At 57.7% G+C, this 15,147-nt stretch overlaps 1 protein-coding gene across 1 annotated transcript in view; it reads right to left on the bottom strand.

The window, feature by feature from the left end:
• The window catches only part of PLXNA1 (plexin A1), a 105,077-nt gene that overhangs the window by 29,031 nt on the left and 60,899 nt on the right, over positions 1-15,147 (bottom strand). The window contains 7 exon segments of the mRNA XM_075714711.1: positions 84-177; positions 1,063-1,230; positions 1,806-1,942; positions 2,255-2,375; positions 2,732-2,883; positions 6,495-6,685; positions 7,039-7,135. Of these exon segments, the coding sequence (XP_075570826.1) occupies positions 84-177; positions 1,063-1,230; positions 1,806-1,942; positions 2,255-2,375; positions 2,732-2,883; positions 6,495-6,685; positions 7,039-7,135 (960 nt within the window).

Here is a 15,147-nt window from a genome sequence, read left to right as displayed (position 1 = left end):
GATGTGTGTTCCGCCCTGCATTGCAGAGGGACGGCAGCCCTCCTCCTTGTGCTCTGCCCCCAACCCCAGCCAGCACCACTTACGTTCTCCCTTTCAGAGCTGCAGTACTTGGCCCGGATCCTGGGCTCTTTGATGGTGGCCAGGTTGGTGCCAGTCACAGTCAGCAGCGTCCCACCACTAAAGACATGGAGACAACAGGTTAGGAGAGGCAGCTTGGCACTGGGTCCCCACTTCTGGGAGGAAAGCACTCATCCTCACCAGCCAGACACCCATCTGCCCCAGCCTGGCTACACCACAATGCCCCAAGGACCTTTCATCCCACCCAGATGTCACTACAGCCAGCAGGATCTGGCATTCACTACCACCAGATCACCTCAGCTGACCCAAGGGCCAACTAGAGATAGAAAACCTGCTAATTAACAGTAACATCCCACCCTGTGTCCAGGGTTAGGGTCTGAAGGCAGCTCCCAAGCTAAAGGAGACCAAGTGTCCATGATGGGAAAGCATCCCGAGGAGGAGGAGGTCCTCTCTGCCACCTCCTTCTCCACTGTGCAGGCAGCGGGTGGCAGGGCAGGCTGAGCCCGGCCAGGCTTTCTCCACAGCTTAGTGTTAAAAGCCCTGCGGTCCCAGAGAGCGCGGCCATGCCCCTGGGGAGCTTGCTCCTCATCAACACCCTGGGGAAGGTTTCCCTTGGCGCTAGTGCTTAATGGATTCCTTCGCCTCCTCTCCAGCCAATTCAAACCTTTTAGAAAAATATGTAAACATTTCAAAAAATCCCCCGATGGGAAATATTTTAATTTTATTCGCTGCCGCCAAATGTCAAGCTGAAATTAAACAGATCCAAAGCGCTCTCTGCTCTTGCCCCCTGCCAGGCTGAGCACTGCAGGCCAGAAGTTAGCAGGACCCCAGTGCCAAGCCATCGCTTACATTCCTCTCGCCTCTGGAGCAAGGCCCGGCGGCTATCGCAGCAGCACTGCGATGTACCCATCAGGAGGGGGGAACCGTGCGGAAAACAGCCGCCCCTGCATCCCACAAGCTCCCTGCAGGCACCCCTCGGTTCACCTGTTGATGCTCCACTCGGGATCAATCTTCTGGATAGTGGGGTCCTCCGTGTAGTTGTACTTCACCTCTGGGTTGCTCAGCTCTGCCCGATTGATGTTGATGAGGATTGGGGAGCCGCCGGGGGTGTGACCAGGGGGGGTCCTGCACCGGATCTCGCGGGCGCTTCTCCTGCGGCAGAAACGCACAACCCGTCAGAGCCCGGGCAGGAGGGAGGCGAGGGCAGCTGGGGGCAGCCGATGTTGCCCATGAGCCCCCTGCCCCAGCCCCTCTCCCTTTCTGAAACTGCTGGGGGGTGGAGGGGGGAGCGGAGAAGAGAGAAAGGAGGAAAAGAAGGAAAAAAAAACAAGAAATGAAACAAAAGGCAGCCAGGAAAGGCTGAGCAGCTCCTGAGCGTTCCCATCGCGCGACTGCTGCAAACAGCAGCGATTAGGGCTGATAACCAGTAATTACCGCAGGAAAATATTTAAAGAGCCGCTCCATTATCATCCCTAATCTAAAAATTATCCACTTCATGCCTCAGGGCTTTGTGCTTTTAGAGAAAAATCCCTGTTCTTTGGGCTCTTCTTGTAGCCTCTGACACACAGAGGCTTCGGGGGGAGATGCCTCCGGCCGCCTACAGGGTTTGGCTCCTGGGGTCCCTCCTGGCTTCCCTGCACGGACTCCTGGCCACCACTCTATCTGGGGGTCCCACTGCCTCCGGAGGTACCCATCACCCACCCTCTGCCACCCTCCGTGCCCCTCACCATGAAAAAGCACAGGGCCGTCCCCCAATGGTCACAGAGACGTTGCTGCCAGCGTTGAGGTGGCTGCCTTCGATGGCGATCCAGGTGCCGCCGGAGAGAGGGCCCCGGGCTGGGACCACGCGGGAGAAAGTGGGCGTCTGTCAAAGAAAAAGAGCATCCCTGGTGTTAGACAGGCTGGGGACCGAAACCCACTTCCCCAAGCAGCCCCAAGCGGGTGACGGGGCTGCGGAGGAGAGGGACCCGTGGGACAGTGGTGGGGCTGGCAGTGCAGCAGGACCGCAGGGAGGCAGAGCAGTGGCAGCCTTGGAGAAATTCAACCAGCATGTCCCAATGCCTGCCCAGAGCATCCCCGCCTGCCCCCCAGGGAAACAATGGCCAGTTTTCCAGCTCTCCTGGAAAACCACCCCAAACCGCCCAGGACCAGCCCTGTCCCCTTGCACGGGGCTTACCACAAAGGTGAAGCTCTTGGGGGACATGGCCCGGTAGCTGGGTGAGCAGTCACCAATGCACACTTCTACCCGTGCCTCGTGGACCTTGCTCGGGCTGGCATCTCCGATTTCGCACACGATCCTAAGGGATGTGGGGAAGGAGCCCTCAGTACCCCGGGGCACTGAGACGCTCCCTGAGCTATGGTGGGGTTGGACTGGCTTCAGAAAGGGGAAGATCTAGCACCAAGCAAAGGTCCCAGGTGCCAGCAGCGTTCATGAGAAACCGAGGCGGTGGCTGTTGGCACTGCCAGCCCTTGGGGGACCTTCCCCAAAGCCTCTGGGCTCCTCCCAGAGTGACCACAACCAGCAGGTACTTTCCAAGTCCGCCCCGATCGGCCCCATGTCTTCTTGCAGCCACAGCAGCATTCTAGCAGCAGCACCCCAGTCCCCATGTACCCGGGTGACCCGGAGTGTGCCCACCCCTTGCCGGGCACTTACTGCTCAGCGCTGATGTACTCGCTCTCGATTGGGATGCACATCACTTTGCCGACTTTAACACCCCAGCGAACATCTTCGAACTTCAGGCCCAGGTTCTCTCCAGTGATGGTCAGCCGGGTCCCTCCTTGCCTGGGGCCAGTCTCTGGTGACAGCTAGGAGAGAGGACAGCCCGTCAGCTGAGGGAGTGGAGCCGCAGGGACACCTCGCTCCGGCAGGCTGCAGCCCGGGCAGCCATGGGATGTGTGTTATTCCCCCACGAGCAGCCGCAGACAGATGGGTTATGATAAATGCCAGTGTGTCTGCAAGGAGCACGCAGAGCGGGAAAGACCTCCCGAATGACAGACACATCCATAAATTCTCCCAGGAACAAGCCAGAAGATGCCAGATGTGTCCAAGCAGAGGGTTGGGATTTGGACACCCCGCTGCAGACGGAGCTGCCTCACAGGTGACAAGGACACAGACGGGAAGGAGACAGGGCAGCAGCAGCCACAGCTCCAGCTGAGCCAGCGAGGAAGCACATGGATCTGCCTGGCTTTTGGCCAGGTCCCACGTACCCAGGGATGAGGTCCCCACGTCCAAGATGTCCTCAAAGGAGAAAGTATCTCCACCAGGTCCCTGCGCACGGCAGGCAGGGGGGAGAAGGGTTTCTCTGTGCTGGCAAACCCTGTGCCGAGGCCAGCTGGGAAGGGACAGCACCTCTCCCCGGCGCCGCGCCTCATTTACCGGGATGATGCCCAATACAGTGGGCAGGTGTGGCCTGACAGACGGCAGCGGGATGAAGGATGAATGGCAGCGCAGGCCCACTGCTGCCTCCAGCCAGGCAGTTTCACACCAGCGCTCGCCAGCCCCGAGGCCCAGTGCCCACCTGCAGCGTCAACCGGGATGAATGGCAGGGCTGTGCACCCAGGCTGGGACCGGGGACGGGGCTGGATCACCAGTGACACCGAGATGGAGCAGGGGAAAAGGCAGCCGCAGGCATCAGGTGAGGGAGAGAGCAACAGGAGCTGGGTCAGTCCAGGAGAAAGGTGCTTCCTGGCCCAGGAAAAGGGACCCTTTTGTTGCAGGTGACGGTCCCCTCTGCTCGTGCTCCTGCAGTGCTGGCAGAGGTCCCCTCTAGCACGGGGAGGCACCTCTGCCAGTGCTGAGCCCAGCGCCTGGACAGGCTCACACTACAGCCATGCTCACGCCGCGACCAAGCACGTGTGAGCTCTGTGCATTCCTGGCAAATCTGGGCGGCTGCAACCCTGGGGCCTGAGCCAGCTGGAGAATCCTCCTCCTCCTTTTCCTCCTCCTCCTCACATAGGGCTAGTCCTGCATGCCACCCCCACAGCAAGGAAAGGCGGATATGCAGAGGGTGGGAAACATGCAGCAGTGGACACTGTCCACACCCCCAGCCCTGATGGACCCCGGAGAGCTGGGAACTGTTTCCATAGGGCCCCGCCGCAGCCATCTCCTCTCTGGGGTTAACCACTGTCCTCCGGATTCGCACCAGCCTGATCATCTTCAGCACACTCGAATGGGGGCAGCCGGTCCTCCCTGCACGCAGGCAGCCTGCGGGACATGTTCCGGGGCAGCGGCAGAGCTGGGACCGGCGCCTGGGGCTGGGCAGCCACAACTCATGATTTACATGGCAACAAAGCTCTCTGGGGAACTGCTGTTTGCCTAAACCCAGCTCAGCCCCTACCCAAGTCCAGGATCGGGGCTCATTACAGCAGCTGCAGCCAGCATCAGGTTGGGTCTTCCCCCTAAATCGAGCTCCGCCGGGGCGGCTGGCAAGAAGCGGCTGTTTGGTGTTTCTAAATGAGCGTTAAAAGCTGCTCTGGCGCATTAAGATTCCTCCTCCTCCACGGCAAAGCTGACAAGAGCCATGCATTCGGGGAGAAATGAGCCCGGGAATGAAATGACATCGCTGGCCACCCAGCACAGGAAGGTCAGAGCTAAACAAGGCACACGGGAGGAGGGAGCTGGCCAGGAGAGCGGGGGCTGCCCCGAGCCCTCCCCTTGCCCCCCTCCACTTCCAAACCCCCGGCCACGACAAACACCGATGCTCTTCTGCTAATTGGTTTCCCAGAGTCCTCTTACATCAACAAGCAAATGGCTCTGGTGGGCGCAAGCAGTGGGCTCGCTCCTGGCTCCAGCAGCCACAGCAGGGCCAGGAGGTGCAGAGGCCGAGAGGTTTCCCCTTCCCAGGGGAAGGGATATCGCTCTGAGGGTCACAGCCAGCACCAGGCAGGACCCCGCAGAGGTTTGGAGGCGGCTTGTCCCCACCACAGAGCAACGGGCAAGTGATTCTTCACTCCAAGGCTGAAGAATCATGGTCATCTCCCAGCCCAGCCCCACCACCCGTGAAGACACCTGCACCCAGCGGACTGGGCAGGAAGGAGGCTCCAGCTCCTCCCAAAAACACTTTAGGAGACTTCTCTTTTCCCCCACCACCCCATGCCACCCTTTCCACACTAGGTTGCTCTCCCAAGTGGTTTCCAAGCCTGCCTGCCACCCGGGGTGTGGGACAGGGGCTGCGGGAAGTGGCAGGCAACAGGCAGGCTGCCGGAGGAGCGTCACACCAACAGCTACACACGTCCATGCCGACTGCCAGCTCCCAGGGCACTAATGCAGAGTGGCACCAAGGTCAAGCCCCCCTGCTAAAAGATCTGTTCCTGCTGCATCTGCAATTACTGCAAAATTTCATAATGATTCAGGGCAGGAGAGCTGCTACCAAGGCTGGACACCATCAGTTGCTGGGAAGCTGCTGTGAGTGGTGTGCACGTGGATGCCTGCAGCCCTGCCCACGTGAGCACAAGAGGACAGGGCACAGCATTCAGCGAGGCCACTCCGGGCATGTCCAGGCCACCATGGTCTCCACCCCCACCATCCCCAGGGGTCCAGCTTTGGGAAGTTCAGCCTGAGCATGGTAGGAAGCCATCGGGGACGGGGAGTCCTGCAGCCCCACAGACAACAGTGGACCTCCTCATAGGGATGCATGTCTCTGGGGCTCAACCCTGCTCTGCCAGGGAAGGGATCCCTTTTCCTGCCAGCATCCTGCCAACCCCAGGCAACTCTCTGTAGGCAGTACTTCTCGCAGGCAGGGCTCTTTGCAGGCAGGGATGTGCCCATGGCAGGGGGCACTCCCCTCTCCCCGTGCAGCTGCCACCCTGCACACCCCTGCGAGAGGCAGGCGGCGCTGGGGAAGGCACAACTCTCATTTCCAGCTTCTATCAGATAAGACGCTGAAACCCAAACAGATCAGATCCTGCGCTAAGACTCCGGTAATTAACACCAGCAAGGCCCGGCCAGCCACGGGTAAACAGAAGGTATCAGGCAGAAATACCCATCAGTCCCTCCTCGTGCACTTGGAGCCTGGCCCAACAGGCATGTGAACATTAATATATACAATCTTATTAAACGAAGGTCATAAAAGCTGTCAGGAAAGGGGGATGATGAACTACCGGCACGCATGGTGACAAGAGGAGGAGCAATGTGGATCTGCTGCTTTCCCGGGACCCTCCGGCTGTGCGCAGGAGGCGTGGTGGGAATCTCAGAGACAGGCCAGAAAGCCCAGTGCAGGGGGGTGGTGGGGAGAGGATTTTAGCCTTGGAAATGAAAGTACCAATAAGAGATGCTCAGTCCTAAACACGGAGTAGATTTGGCTGCTGTGAGGTGCCACCAGACAGCCCCATCTGCAATCCCCATCTCCATCCCCATCTTCCATTTCCCACCCCAGTCCCCTGGCACGGGCCATGACCACCCGTCCGTCCCCACATACCTTGGTGATTTTGGGGTCGGTGCAGCGGCTGTTGCCACTGCTGGCATGCATCCAGCTGCTCTCGTAGGCCAGGCAGTGCTGCCGCAGCGAGCAGCGCCGTTCCAACACGCACCAGCCGCACTCAAAGCGCGGGTCAGCCTTGAGGCACAGCCCACAGCTCTCTCGCAAGGCCGAGCACTTGTACAGGTGGGCTGCAATGGCAGGAGAAGCGCAGGGGTCAGCATGGCCCCCCCAGCCCACAGACACAGGGTTTTGGGGAGAAGGGCACCCGTTCTCACCCCCTCCCACTGCATGCATGCCACCAGCTCCCGGGGGGACAAGCCCCCATGGACAGGAGGCACCAGCACCCTGGACTCAACACCAAGGCAGAGCTTCTTGGAGAAAAACCTCATGTTTAGAAACCCGCCTGATCGATGCAGCCAGAGCATCACTCCCTCCCCCAAGGCACTGGTGCAAACTGCGGTCAGGGCAGGGGAGAGGGGTGGGCTGGAGGCTCTGAGGGGCACCGGGCTGCTTTCCCACCCCTATCCCATCCCTCACTCACCCTGGATGTTCTGAGGGTTGTCGATGACGAAGTTCCCATTCCAGACCACGGACAAGTTGACTGGCAGGTCGCTGATGTCGTTCCCTTCGTAGAAATACTGCAGGAGGGAACAGGAGGAGGCAGAGCCCGTGAATCGGAGAGGCAAAACACCCCAGTGAGGGGCATGGAGAGGCATACAATCCCGTTATGTGGATATCTCCCATCAGTCCGAAGGAGAGGGATAGGGGCGTGGTTTGGACTCACTGGCTAGGAACAGACAAGTCTAACAGCCACTGGTCAAAGCATCGGACACAGCACATGCAAACCAGTAGTCTAGACTGGCAAAAAAAGATAAATAAGCAAAATAGAGGGTTTCTAAATAGACCCAAACCCCATTAACCCAAAGGTCTGAAGCTGCTGCTGCTGCTGGGAGAGGAGGAAACAGACGGTGTCTCTGTGGCACACACGTACCTCGCCCCGCCAGGCACCCGAGCCCTCCCCTATGTCCTCCCCACTCCAGGGACGCTCAGTCAGTGTTTAGGATCACGTTTGGGATCACGCTTGTCACTAGTGAAGCTCAAGGAGGACAGGCTGGGCACATGGCAGGAGCGGATTCAGTAGAGCCACTCCCGACAGCCGGTGGGAGGATGTCCCCTGCAGTCCCCTCCAGCCCCATCACCCATAACACAATGCCATGAAGCCATGGCCATGCGGCCACAGGTGGGACAGAGCCAAGCACCAGCCTGGTGCCATGCCAGCCCTCAGAAAGGTCTCGGGAGAGCATCCCTCCCCATGCTGCCTCCACACCGCACCCCCAGCCACCCTACTCCCTGCCCCACGCTGTGCTTGGCCATCAGTTGTACCCTGCTCCGGGACCAGCATCACCACCCCGATCCCCCAAGCTCCCATGTAGGGAGGTGACAGCGGGGGATCCTTCTCCCCAGCTCCAGGGGACCCCAAACTCAGGCCCCAGCACCCACTGCTGTCCGGATGTACCCACATCCGTTGCTCCTTCTAGCCCAGCCAGCACCTCCTCCCCACCCAAACCCCTTCCCTGCCTCGAAACCCAAGCCCCAGCCCCAGCAGCCCATCAATATTCCCCGCACAGTCCCTGCATGCAGGCGGAGAGGTTTAATCGATACGGAGGCAGGAAGGCAGTCGGAACCGTCCCTGACAGCTAATGACCTCCTTCAGCAAGAGATTCCCCGCTCCTCGCCGGAGAAAATGACAGGCGTGTCAGGAGAGATTAAATGAATGATTCATGGGTTGCTGGAGTTTGTTAGGGAGCGGCGGACGCGCCCGGAGCAGCTCACCCGGCCCGTGGGCTGGCCGCAGCCCTGCCACCACCTCCAGCCAGCCCAAGCATCAACTTTCACAGCCCTGGTGCCATACGTGGAGGAGTTGTCCTCCGCATCTCCTCCAGCACTGCCCCAGCTGCTGCCCCACAGAGCACATTTGTCCCTGCCAGTGCCAGGGACCACTCCGGTGGGTCTGTTCTGCTCAACCCCCTCCACAGGAGGCAGGGACATGGCCCACAAGAGAAGCCAGTGTGCCCAGGTGGCTGCAGGAAGCAAGAGATATTGGGTCCCTGTCACCTCACCATCAAAGCTGGTCCCTCCCGTGCTGAGTCTCTCCCAGCCAGGCAGCATCACCAGCCACAGTCCAGCACCAGACAACAGCACCAAAACGGGGCACATGCCCAATGCGAGACACGGCTACGGCAACGCACCCCTCCTTCGACCCTACAAGGTGCAAATGAGAGGTCAACCCTGGTCCTCGGTTACACCTCCAACAGCTTTTGGCTAGTGGTCCTATGTCCAGGGGCTACCCCACCCAAACGCAGGCTGGAGGACCCCAAAACGCAGCCCTCCCCAGGGAGGAAGGCTGCTGCTGATCAACTGTATGCAGCAGTCGTAAGGCACGAGACATCCAACTGCAAACTCAACCCTTTCTTCAGTGCCCCACAGTCCCACCACCACCTCTCCTCTACAGGAAGAGCCCATCACCCCCCACCACGCAGCCTCTCAGACACGGCACCTCTTGTGGCGTTTGCTCAGAGGACCTTCAGCCACATCTCCACCACGCACCATCTCCAACCAGGGCCTCTCAGCAACATCCCTATCACCAGGCTTGGGAAGATGGAGCCAGCACAAGGCTCGGAGTCCAGATTTGTTCACCTTCCTCTATCCTACACCCACCTGAGGACATCCCTGACAGGACCATGAGGAGGAGCTGGCCAGACCCGCAGCAGTGAGCAGAGACCATCCCCTGGCAGCAGGAGGGAGCATGTGCTGAGGAGGGCGGCGGCAGCACCAGAGCAGAATTTAGCTGTGACGAGCCACGTGGCAGCGTAAGTGAAATTGGCATTTTCAATTTGTACTCTGACATGTCTCATTTGGGGCCCTGGCATCTCGGGAAGGCATCCAGCCTGCAGCTGTCCAAAACACTTATTTGCATCTCTCTGCCCCGGCTGCTTTTGGAAATTAGTTCTGGGAGGTGGGTTGGAGGAAGAAGAATAGGGGGAGAGGGAGGGAGAGCATTAACTCTTCATGAACCAGCTCCGAGACAGCACATGTACAAGAGACTGTGTGTCCCTCTGTGCAAGGACAGGGCTCCTCCTCCAAGCCACTGTGCTGAGGATGCTGAATTTGCCACGGCGTGGAGCTGGAGTGGATGGTGGGTCGCTGCTTCAGCAGCCAGGAGCACAGGGCTGCACGGAGGCAAGTGGCAGGCAGGAGCAGGAGTTTTGCTCCTGGCTGGCATTCGCGATGTGGGATCACCAAGGGAACGCAGATAACAGTGAAAAACATGTCCTCGGCACCTGCGTGTCCATCAGCAGGGTCTCACCTGCCCTACAGAGATGGGCAGCGGGCCCATGGCTTTGATGCCATTACTGGTCCCTGGAGGATGCCAGAGCTGGAGCAGCGGCTCAGCTGCATGCAGGCAGGAGCTGCGGCTGCAGGGGCCCCAGGCTCAGCCTCCTGGGACTCCGCGGTCCATCAGATCCCTCTCTAATTTCCAAAGCACCTCTTATACTGAAGGACATTTTCAAAAGACCTCCCCGCAGCTGCTCTTGCCGTAACATGGGCAGGAAGGTGCCCTCTCCACCCACGGGCACAGCCACAGCCGGGAAGGTGGCAGCAGCCTGGCTGCAGCAGCTGAGCAAAGCGGCAGCCGCTTTCTGGCCTGAAGGCTCCACAACCAGTGCGGATCAGGCCGGGGGGGTGCTTACAAGTCTGCACATCCCACAGGATCCAGACAAGAGCCCATGGGCAGCCAGCAGGTCTCATCACGCTGGCTCCTCCCTGCTTCTGGCTAACACGGTGCTAAACATCCATTAAACACTTAACCGTTATTAACTTCCTGGTTAATCAATTGCCGTGGCTGGCAGCGATCTGGGCTGAGCTGCGGGAGGGGAGAGGAGGCCAGGGTGGGTGTGAGCGGGGGGATGCACCTACCCAGGCAGCCCTACCTTTCGCTCTACAAAAGCAGCCGGGACCCCCTGGCTGTGCTGCAGGATGATGCGGCACGGCGGCCACCACGAGGACAAGTTCTGGGAAAGGGACGTTTGCTCTGGGAGGAAAATACAACAGGCACAGCCCTGAGAGCAAACCAATGGCACCCAGAGGAGAGAAGCGTGCTCACGCAGCATGGCCCACAGAAGGGGATGGGAAAAAAAGATGTCATCGAGTGAGTCAGCAACAGAGACGTGAGCTTCTTGGCTCCTTCCCTAACGCAGCCAGCTTCTGTCCCTTCTCTAGAAGAGCCTACAAGGTGAGTGTGGAAGGGCCAACGGAGGATGTGCCAGCCCCACCAACCTGGATACAGGTATTCCCAGCAAGGTCGTCTTCTGCAGGGACGCAGTTCAGGCAAGAGGACTCCTTGCCAAGCCTTTTTCAAGGCTCTCCACCCAAAACTGATCTCAGGCATCTTCCCAAGTAACAGGCGACAACCCTGTGTGCTTCTTACAGCTGTGATTCTCACACCTGCCCCATCCCCCCACAGGGGATGCCCACTGGCCCTGCACACTGCAAGTGCTGTGGGTACCACCTCCCCTGAAGGTCCCACATTTGGTTCTAGCAAGCCCACTGCTCACCTGCCCGCTGGCAGCAATGGGCACCGATGAGGTCAGGGATTCAGCACTCCGTGGAAGCACCTCCAGGGAGCCACACTCCCAGGGGACAGAGCCACAGCCAGCGAGGGGGCACCCCAAATCTGGGGGTGGATCGCACTGAGATGCACTTCAGGATACTCCTGCAAGCACCGTGCCAACTAGCCAAAGGCACTAGCCCTTCCCAGCCCAGACGAGGCAGGGCAGCCATCCCACTCCAGCCACAATCTGCACAACCCAGCCAGTGAAGGAAGGGAGGGAACCCCATTCCCCAAGGAAAACAGCAGAGGGGCTGCTCCTCGGCCTGCTGCAAGCAAACCCACACATCCAAATTTGCCTTGCAACCCCCCCTCCCTCTCACATGCACCATCCCCCTGGGCTGCATTTCTGGAGGAGCGCTTGGGCTGCAGCTGTGTCCTATTTTTCTGTAGTTGATGACCTCAACTCCTTCCCCGCACTACGGGGACGGCAGTAATGTACATCGCGTCTCGCCAGGGCTCAACTGCAATTCATCATTATTTTATCTGCTGGAATTTAATTGGATCCTATCAAACTCTCCTGATACTCCCTTTTCACTTTAAACACTGCTGCAGGAAAGATAAATGTAGGCACCGCTAGGACGGAGAGCACAGCTTTGTTGGCGAATGGTGCTGGGGTTGCAGGCTCCAATCCTGTTTCCCTCTCCATGGCTGGTTAATTAGAGATACATATACTGGAGGTGCACGGCACTCGGAACGGGGCATGGTGTGTATGATTTATGTTCCTCTATAAATACACCCTAGGCCTAGTAAAATACCATCATCCACACAACAGCACAACTTGACGGTAACGCTTGGCCTCTGATTCTGGATCTCCTTTTGCTCTTTTCACATAAATCTCCTCCTTTCCTCCCCCATCACCCACAAGCTTCTTTGCCTGGATTCCTCTTGCCTGAAATTCAGCAGAGTGTAAGTGAGAAGCCGAGACCCTGGGAATACATCAGAGCAACACCCAGGCTCCACCACAATAAAAAAAACCCCGAAAACATAAATCTACCAGGTCTTGCCTGCCTTCCCAGCATCCGCGCCTGGCACTGGGTACCACTCACGTGCCCACCCCACCAGCCTGGCTTGCTCTGCACCCACACCACTTTGTTATGGGAATAAGCTGCTCCTGGGTGAACATCCCGACCCGAGCCTGGCCAGAGGGGAGCAACCTCCGGAGCCACAGCCGAAATGGGTGGGCAGGCTGGGCTGCCTGTGCCAGGGGGATCAGCGAGAAAGGAGCCAAAAGGGAGCCAGGGAGGCGACACAGCTGCTCCTCGCCACGCGGGGCTTTGGTTAAAAGGAAAGGGAAATAATTGAGGCGTGAGGCTTAATTTAAAGTGCTGAGACGACAAACTCAAATGCTTGTGGAAAGGAGATCAGGGGTTCTTCCTATTTTTACATTTAAAGGGAAAGAGCAGGTCTGGGGCTATTTCAGCCTTAAGAGGAACATTCTGGAGAGAAAAGCCAAATCCTTGGCAGCGAGAAACACCTGAATTCATTTTGCCAAAGCCAGGACTAAATTAGATGAAGTCCAGTGTTACAAGCAGTAGTGCGGATTTGGGACTGTGGTACTTTCCAAGAGCAAAACTCTATTTTTTGCAGCAATGGGAAGCATGAGCCACATTTAGGGACGGCAGATGGGAAAGAATGAGCAAAGGCAGGGATGCCTGGAAAATGAAACTCAGTAGCATTATCTGCACACATTAAGATACAGGTGACCATTTCTCCATCCTCCACTGCAAGAAGCCAGCCTGGAAATGTCTGCCTCCAGAAGATTTAAAGTAACCAATTAACAAAAAACTAGTTTACTGGCAAATAATTTATTTTCTTAGTTAGGCTTGTCTTTCCTTTTTGCTTCTTTACAATGCATGTGGAAAACCTTTAGGGTTGCCTTCCCTTTGAAGAGCAGAAACAGACCGAAGTCAGGAGGCAGAAAAAGGTTTTTTCTGCTTGCTTTTTGCCCTGGGATGTGTGGGGAACACCAGGCCTGGTCTCCCTTGAATTTGCTGAAGATCTATCGGGTGTCTCAAATGATGTTTACAGTCAACACTCAAACCTTAATGAATAGACTGCTGAATATTTAGCCAAGATGTCTTTTCTTCAAAGTACTAACAAGTCATTGGAGTTTGACAAGCACTAAAAATAAACAAAAGACAGAGAGTTTTAAGTGGGCTTGACTTATTATCCCTTCCATTCACCCACGATTCAGGAAAGCATACCTAATTCCACAGAGTAATTAACCTCTTGTTTAGATCCCACTGAACTCCTGGAAACAAAGTCTGCTTAAATGCCTTCCAGGACGGGGACATCCATTCCTCAGTTGCTGGCTCAGAGGATGTTTTCCTTTCCTTATTTTTCCACTCACCAGTGTCCTCCACACCAGGCAAGACCCAAAATCCTAACCCAAAGGATGAATCATAATGGAAGAACCCAGCGGGTCATGGGTGGGTGACTGTGCAGGAGCCTGAAGTGCTACCAACCAGCCAGATGGACTGCAAAAAACGACGGGGAGGAGACAAGCATCACAGGAGTGTGAATCTGAATCCCCCACACCGCAAAGCAGCCTGGCTAAAAGCCCTCAAACATTAAAGCAGGTGAGCAGACCTTGAAAGCAAGACAGCTTCTTTCAAGCCAAAACTCTCTTCTTCCTTCTGTGAAGCCACCCCGCTCCTGAAAGCCAAGTCTCCTGCCTGAGACCGCAGCCCCACGGAGCTGCTACCGCCCAGTCCCGCACCCACGCAGCCCGCAACACCTCCCACGCACTCTCCAGATTATTTGCTTTGCTTTCCGGGTGTCCCGGGCAATTTTCAGATCAAACGTCCACCACTGTCAACCACAGGAGAAGGTGTCGGTCACCTCAGCTCTGCATGGGGACCGTACGGCAGGCAAGCAGACCTCAAGCTGTTCCACCCCTTTGGAGAGGAGCTGCAGAGGCCATGCAGCTTGTGAAACCAGTGCTGGCAGCCACGGCACCCCTTGGAAAACACATGCAGTGGTGTTTGCTTCTGCCTCTCCCTCCTGCCCTGCAAGTTGAAACTTACTGGGGAGAAATGAGTCCAAATGATTCAGATCCCCTCTCCGAGCCCCACCTCCGTTAGGTAAAGGCTCCACTCTGGCGCAGGCACCTCTCCCCCGACATCCCATGGGAGCCATCAGGCTACCGCTGCCGGCACCGCGCAGCTGTGCCGTTTCTCTGTAGGGAGCATCCTGCAGCACACACCATCCCAAACTGCTTCTGAATGAACTAAGCCAAACCACACGCTAAAGAATTGGGCAAGGGGGAGCTGCCGACTCCACCAGCTGCAGGCAGAGGAGACCTGGCAGGAGGCTGGGCCGGCCGACGGGCTCTGGCCAAGCAAAGGCAGATGTGGTTTTGGCTCCTGGGTGCTCACACAGCTGTGCGCCCAGCTGGGGTCCCTGCAGGCTGGGCTCGCTCTCTGGGACAAAGATGCCCCATTTCTTCCACCCTTTGCCACAGGGCAATGGTTCCTCTAGCCCATTTCCAGCCACAGGTGCTCTGGCAGTGGGGCCAGGCACAGGCACATTGCACAACAGCCCTCGGACACCCAAGCAGGTGCCTGGTGTAACCGGCCTGCTGCCGGGACAAGGGTGGCTCGGCTGACCCCCAAGAAACCTCCCATGCGGCTGTGATGGAGAGAGAGCAGCCAAGCTTGGTACCAGCAGCAATGACACCCCAAAGGGACCCGCACCAGGGAGATGTCTCTCCACACACACATCCATCTTGTTCCCCTTGAAGCACTAATACCGAGCCATGCAGGCGATGGGTGAGACTGGGTCCAGGGGCAGATCCACATGGTGAAGCCCTCGTGAGTGTCAAGATCAACACCAGGGACAAGCAGCCAAGCCAGCTCCACTGGGCAGCGTTCCACCTGGCTTCTTTTCTTCCCCGAACACAACAGCAAGATGACAAACCTTTGCTAAAGCTGCCTCGCTAATGGTTTCTTGCAACAGAGCCCTGCTCTGGTCCTGCAC

The sequence above is a fragment of the Pelecanus crispus genome, chromosome 7 (assembly GCF_030463565.1).
Source record: "Pelecanus crispus isolate bPelCri1 chromosome 7, bPelCri1.pri, whole genome shotgun sequence".
NCBI lineage: Eukaryota > Metazoa > Chordata > Aves > Pelecaniformes > Pelecanidae > Pelecanus > Pelecanus crispus.
This window is presented reverse-complemented; position numbering and strand designations above follow the sequence as displayed.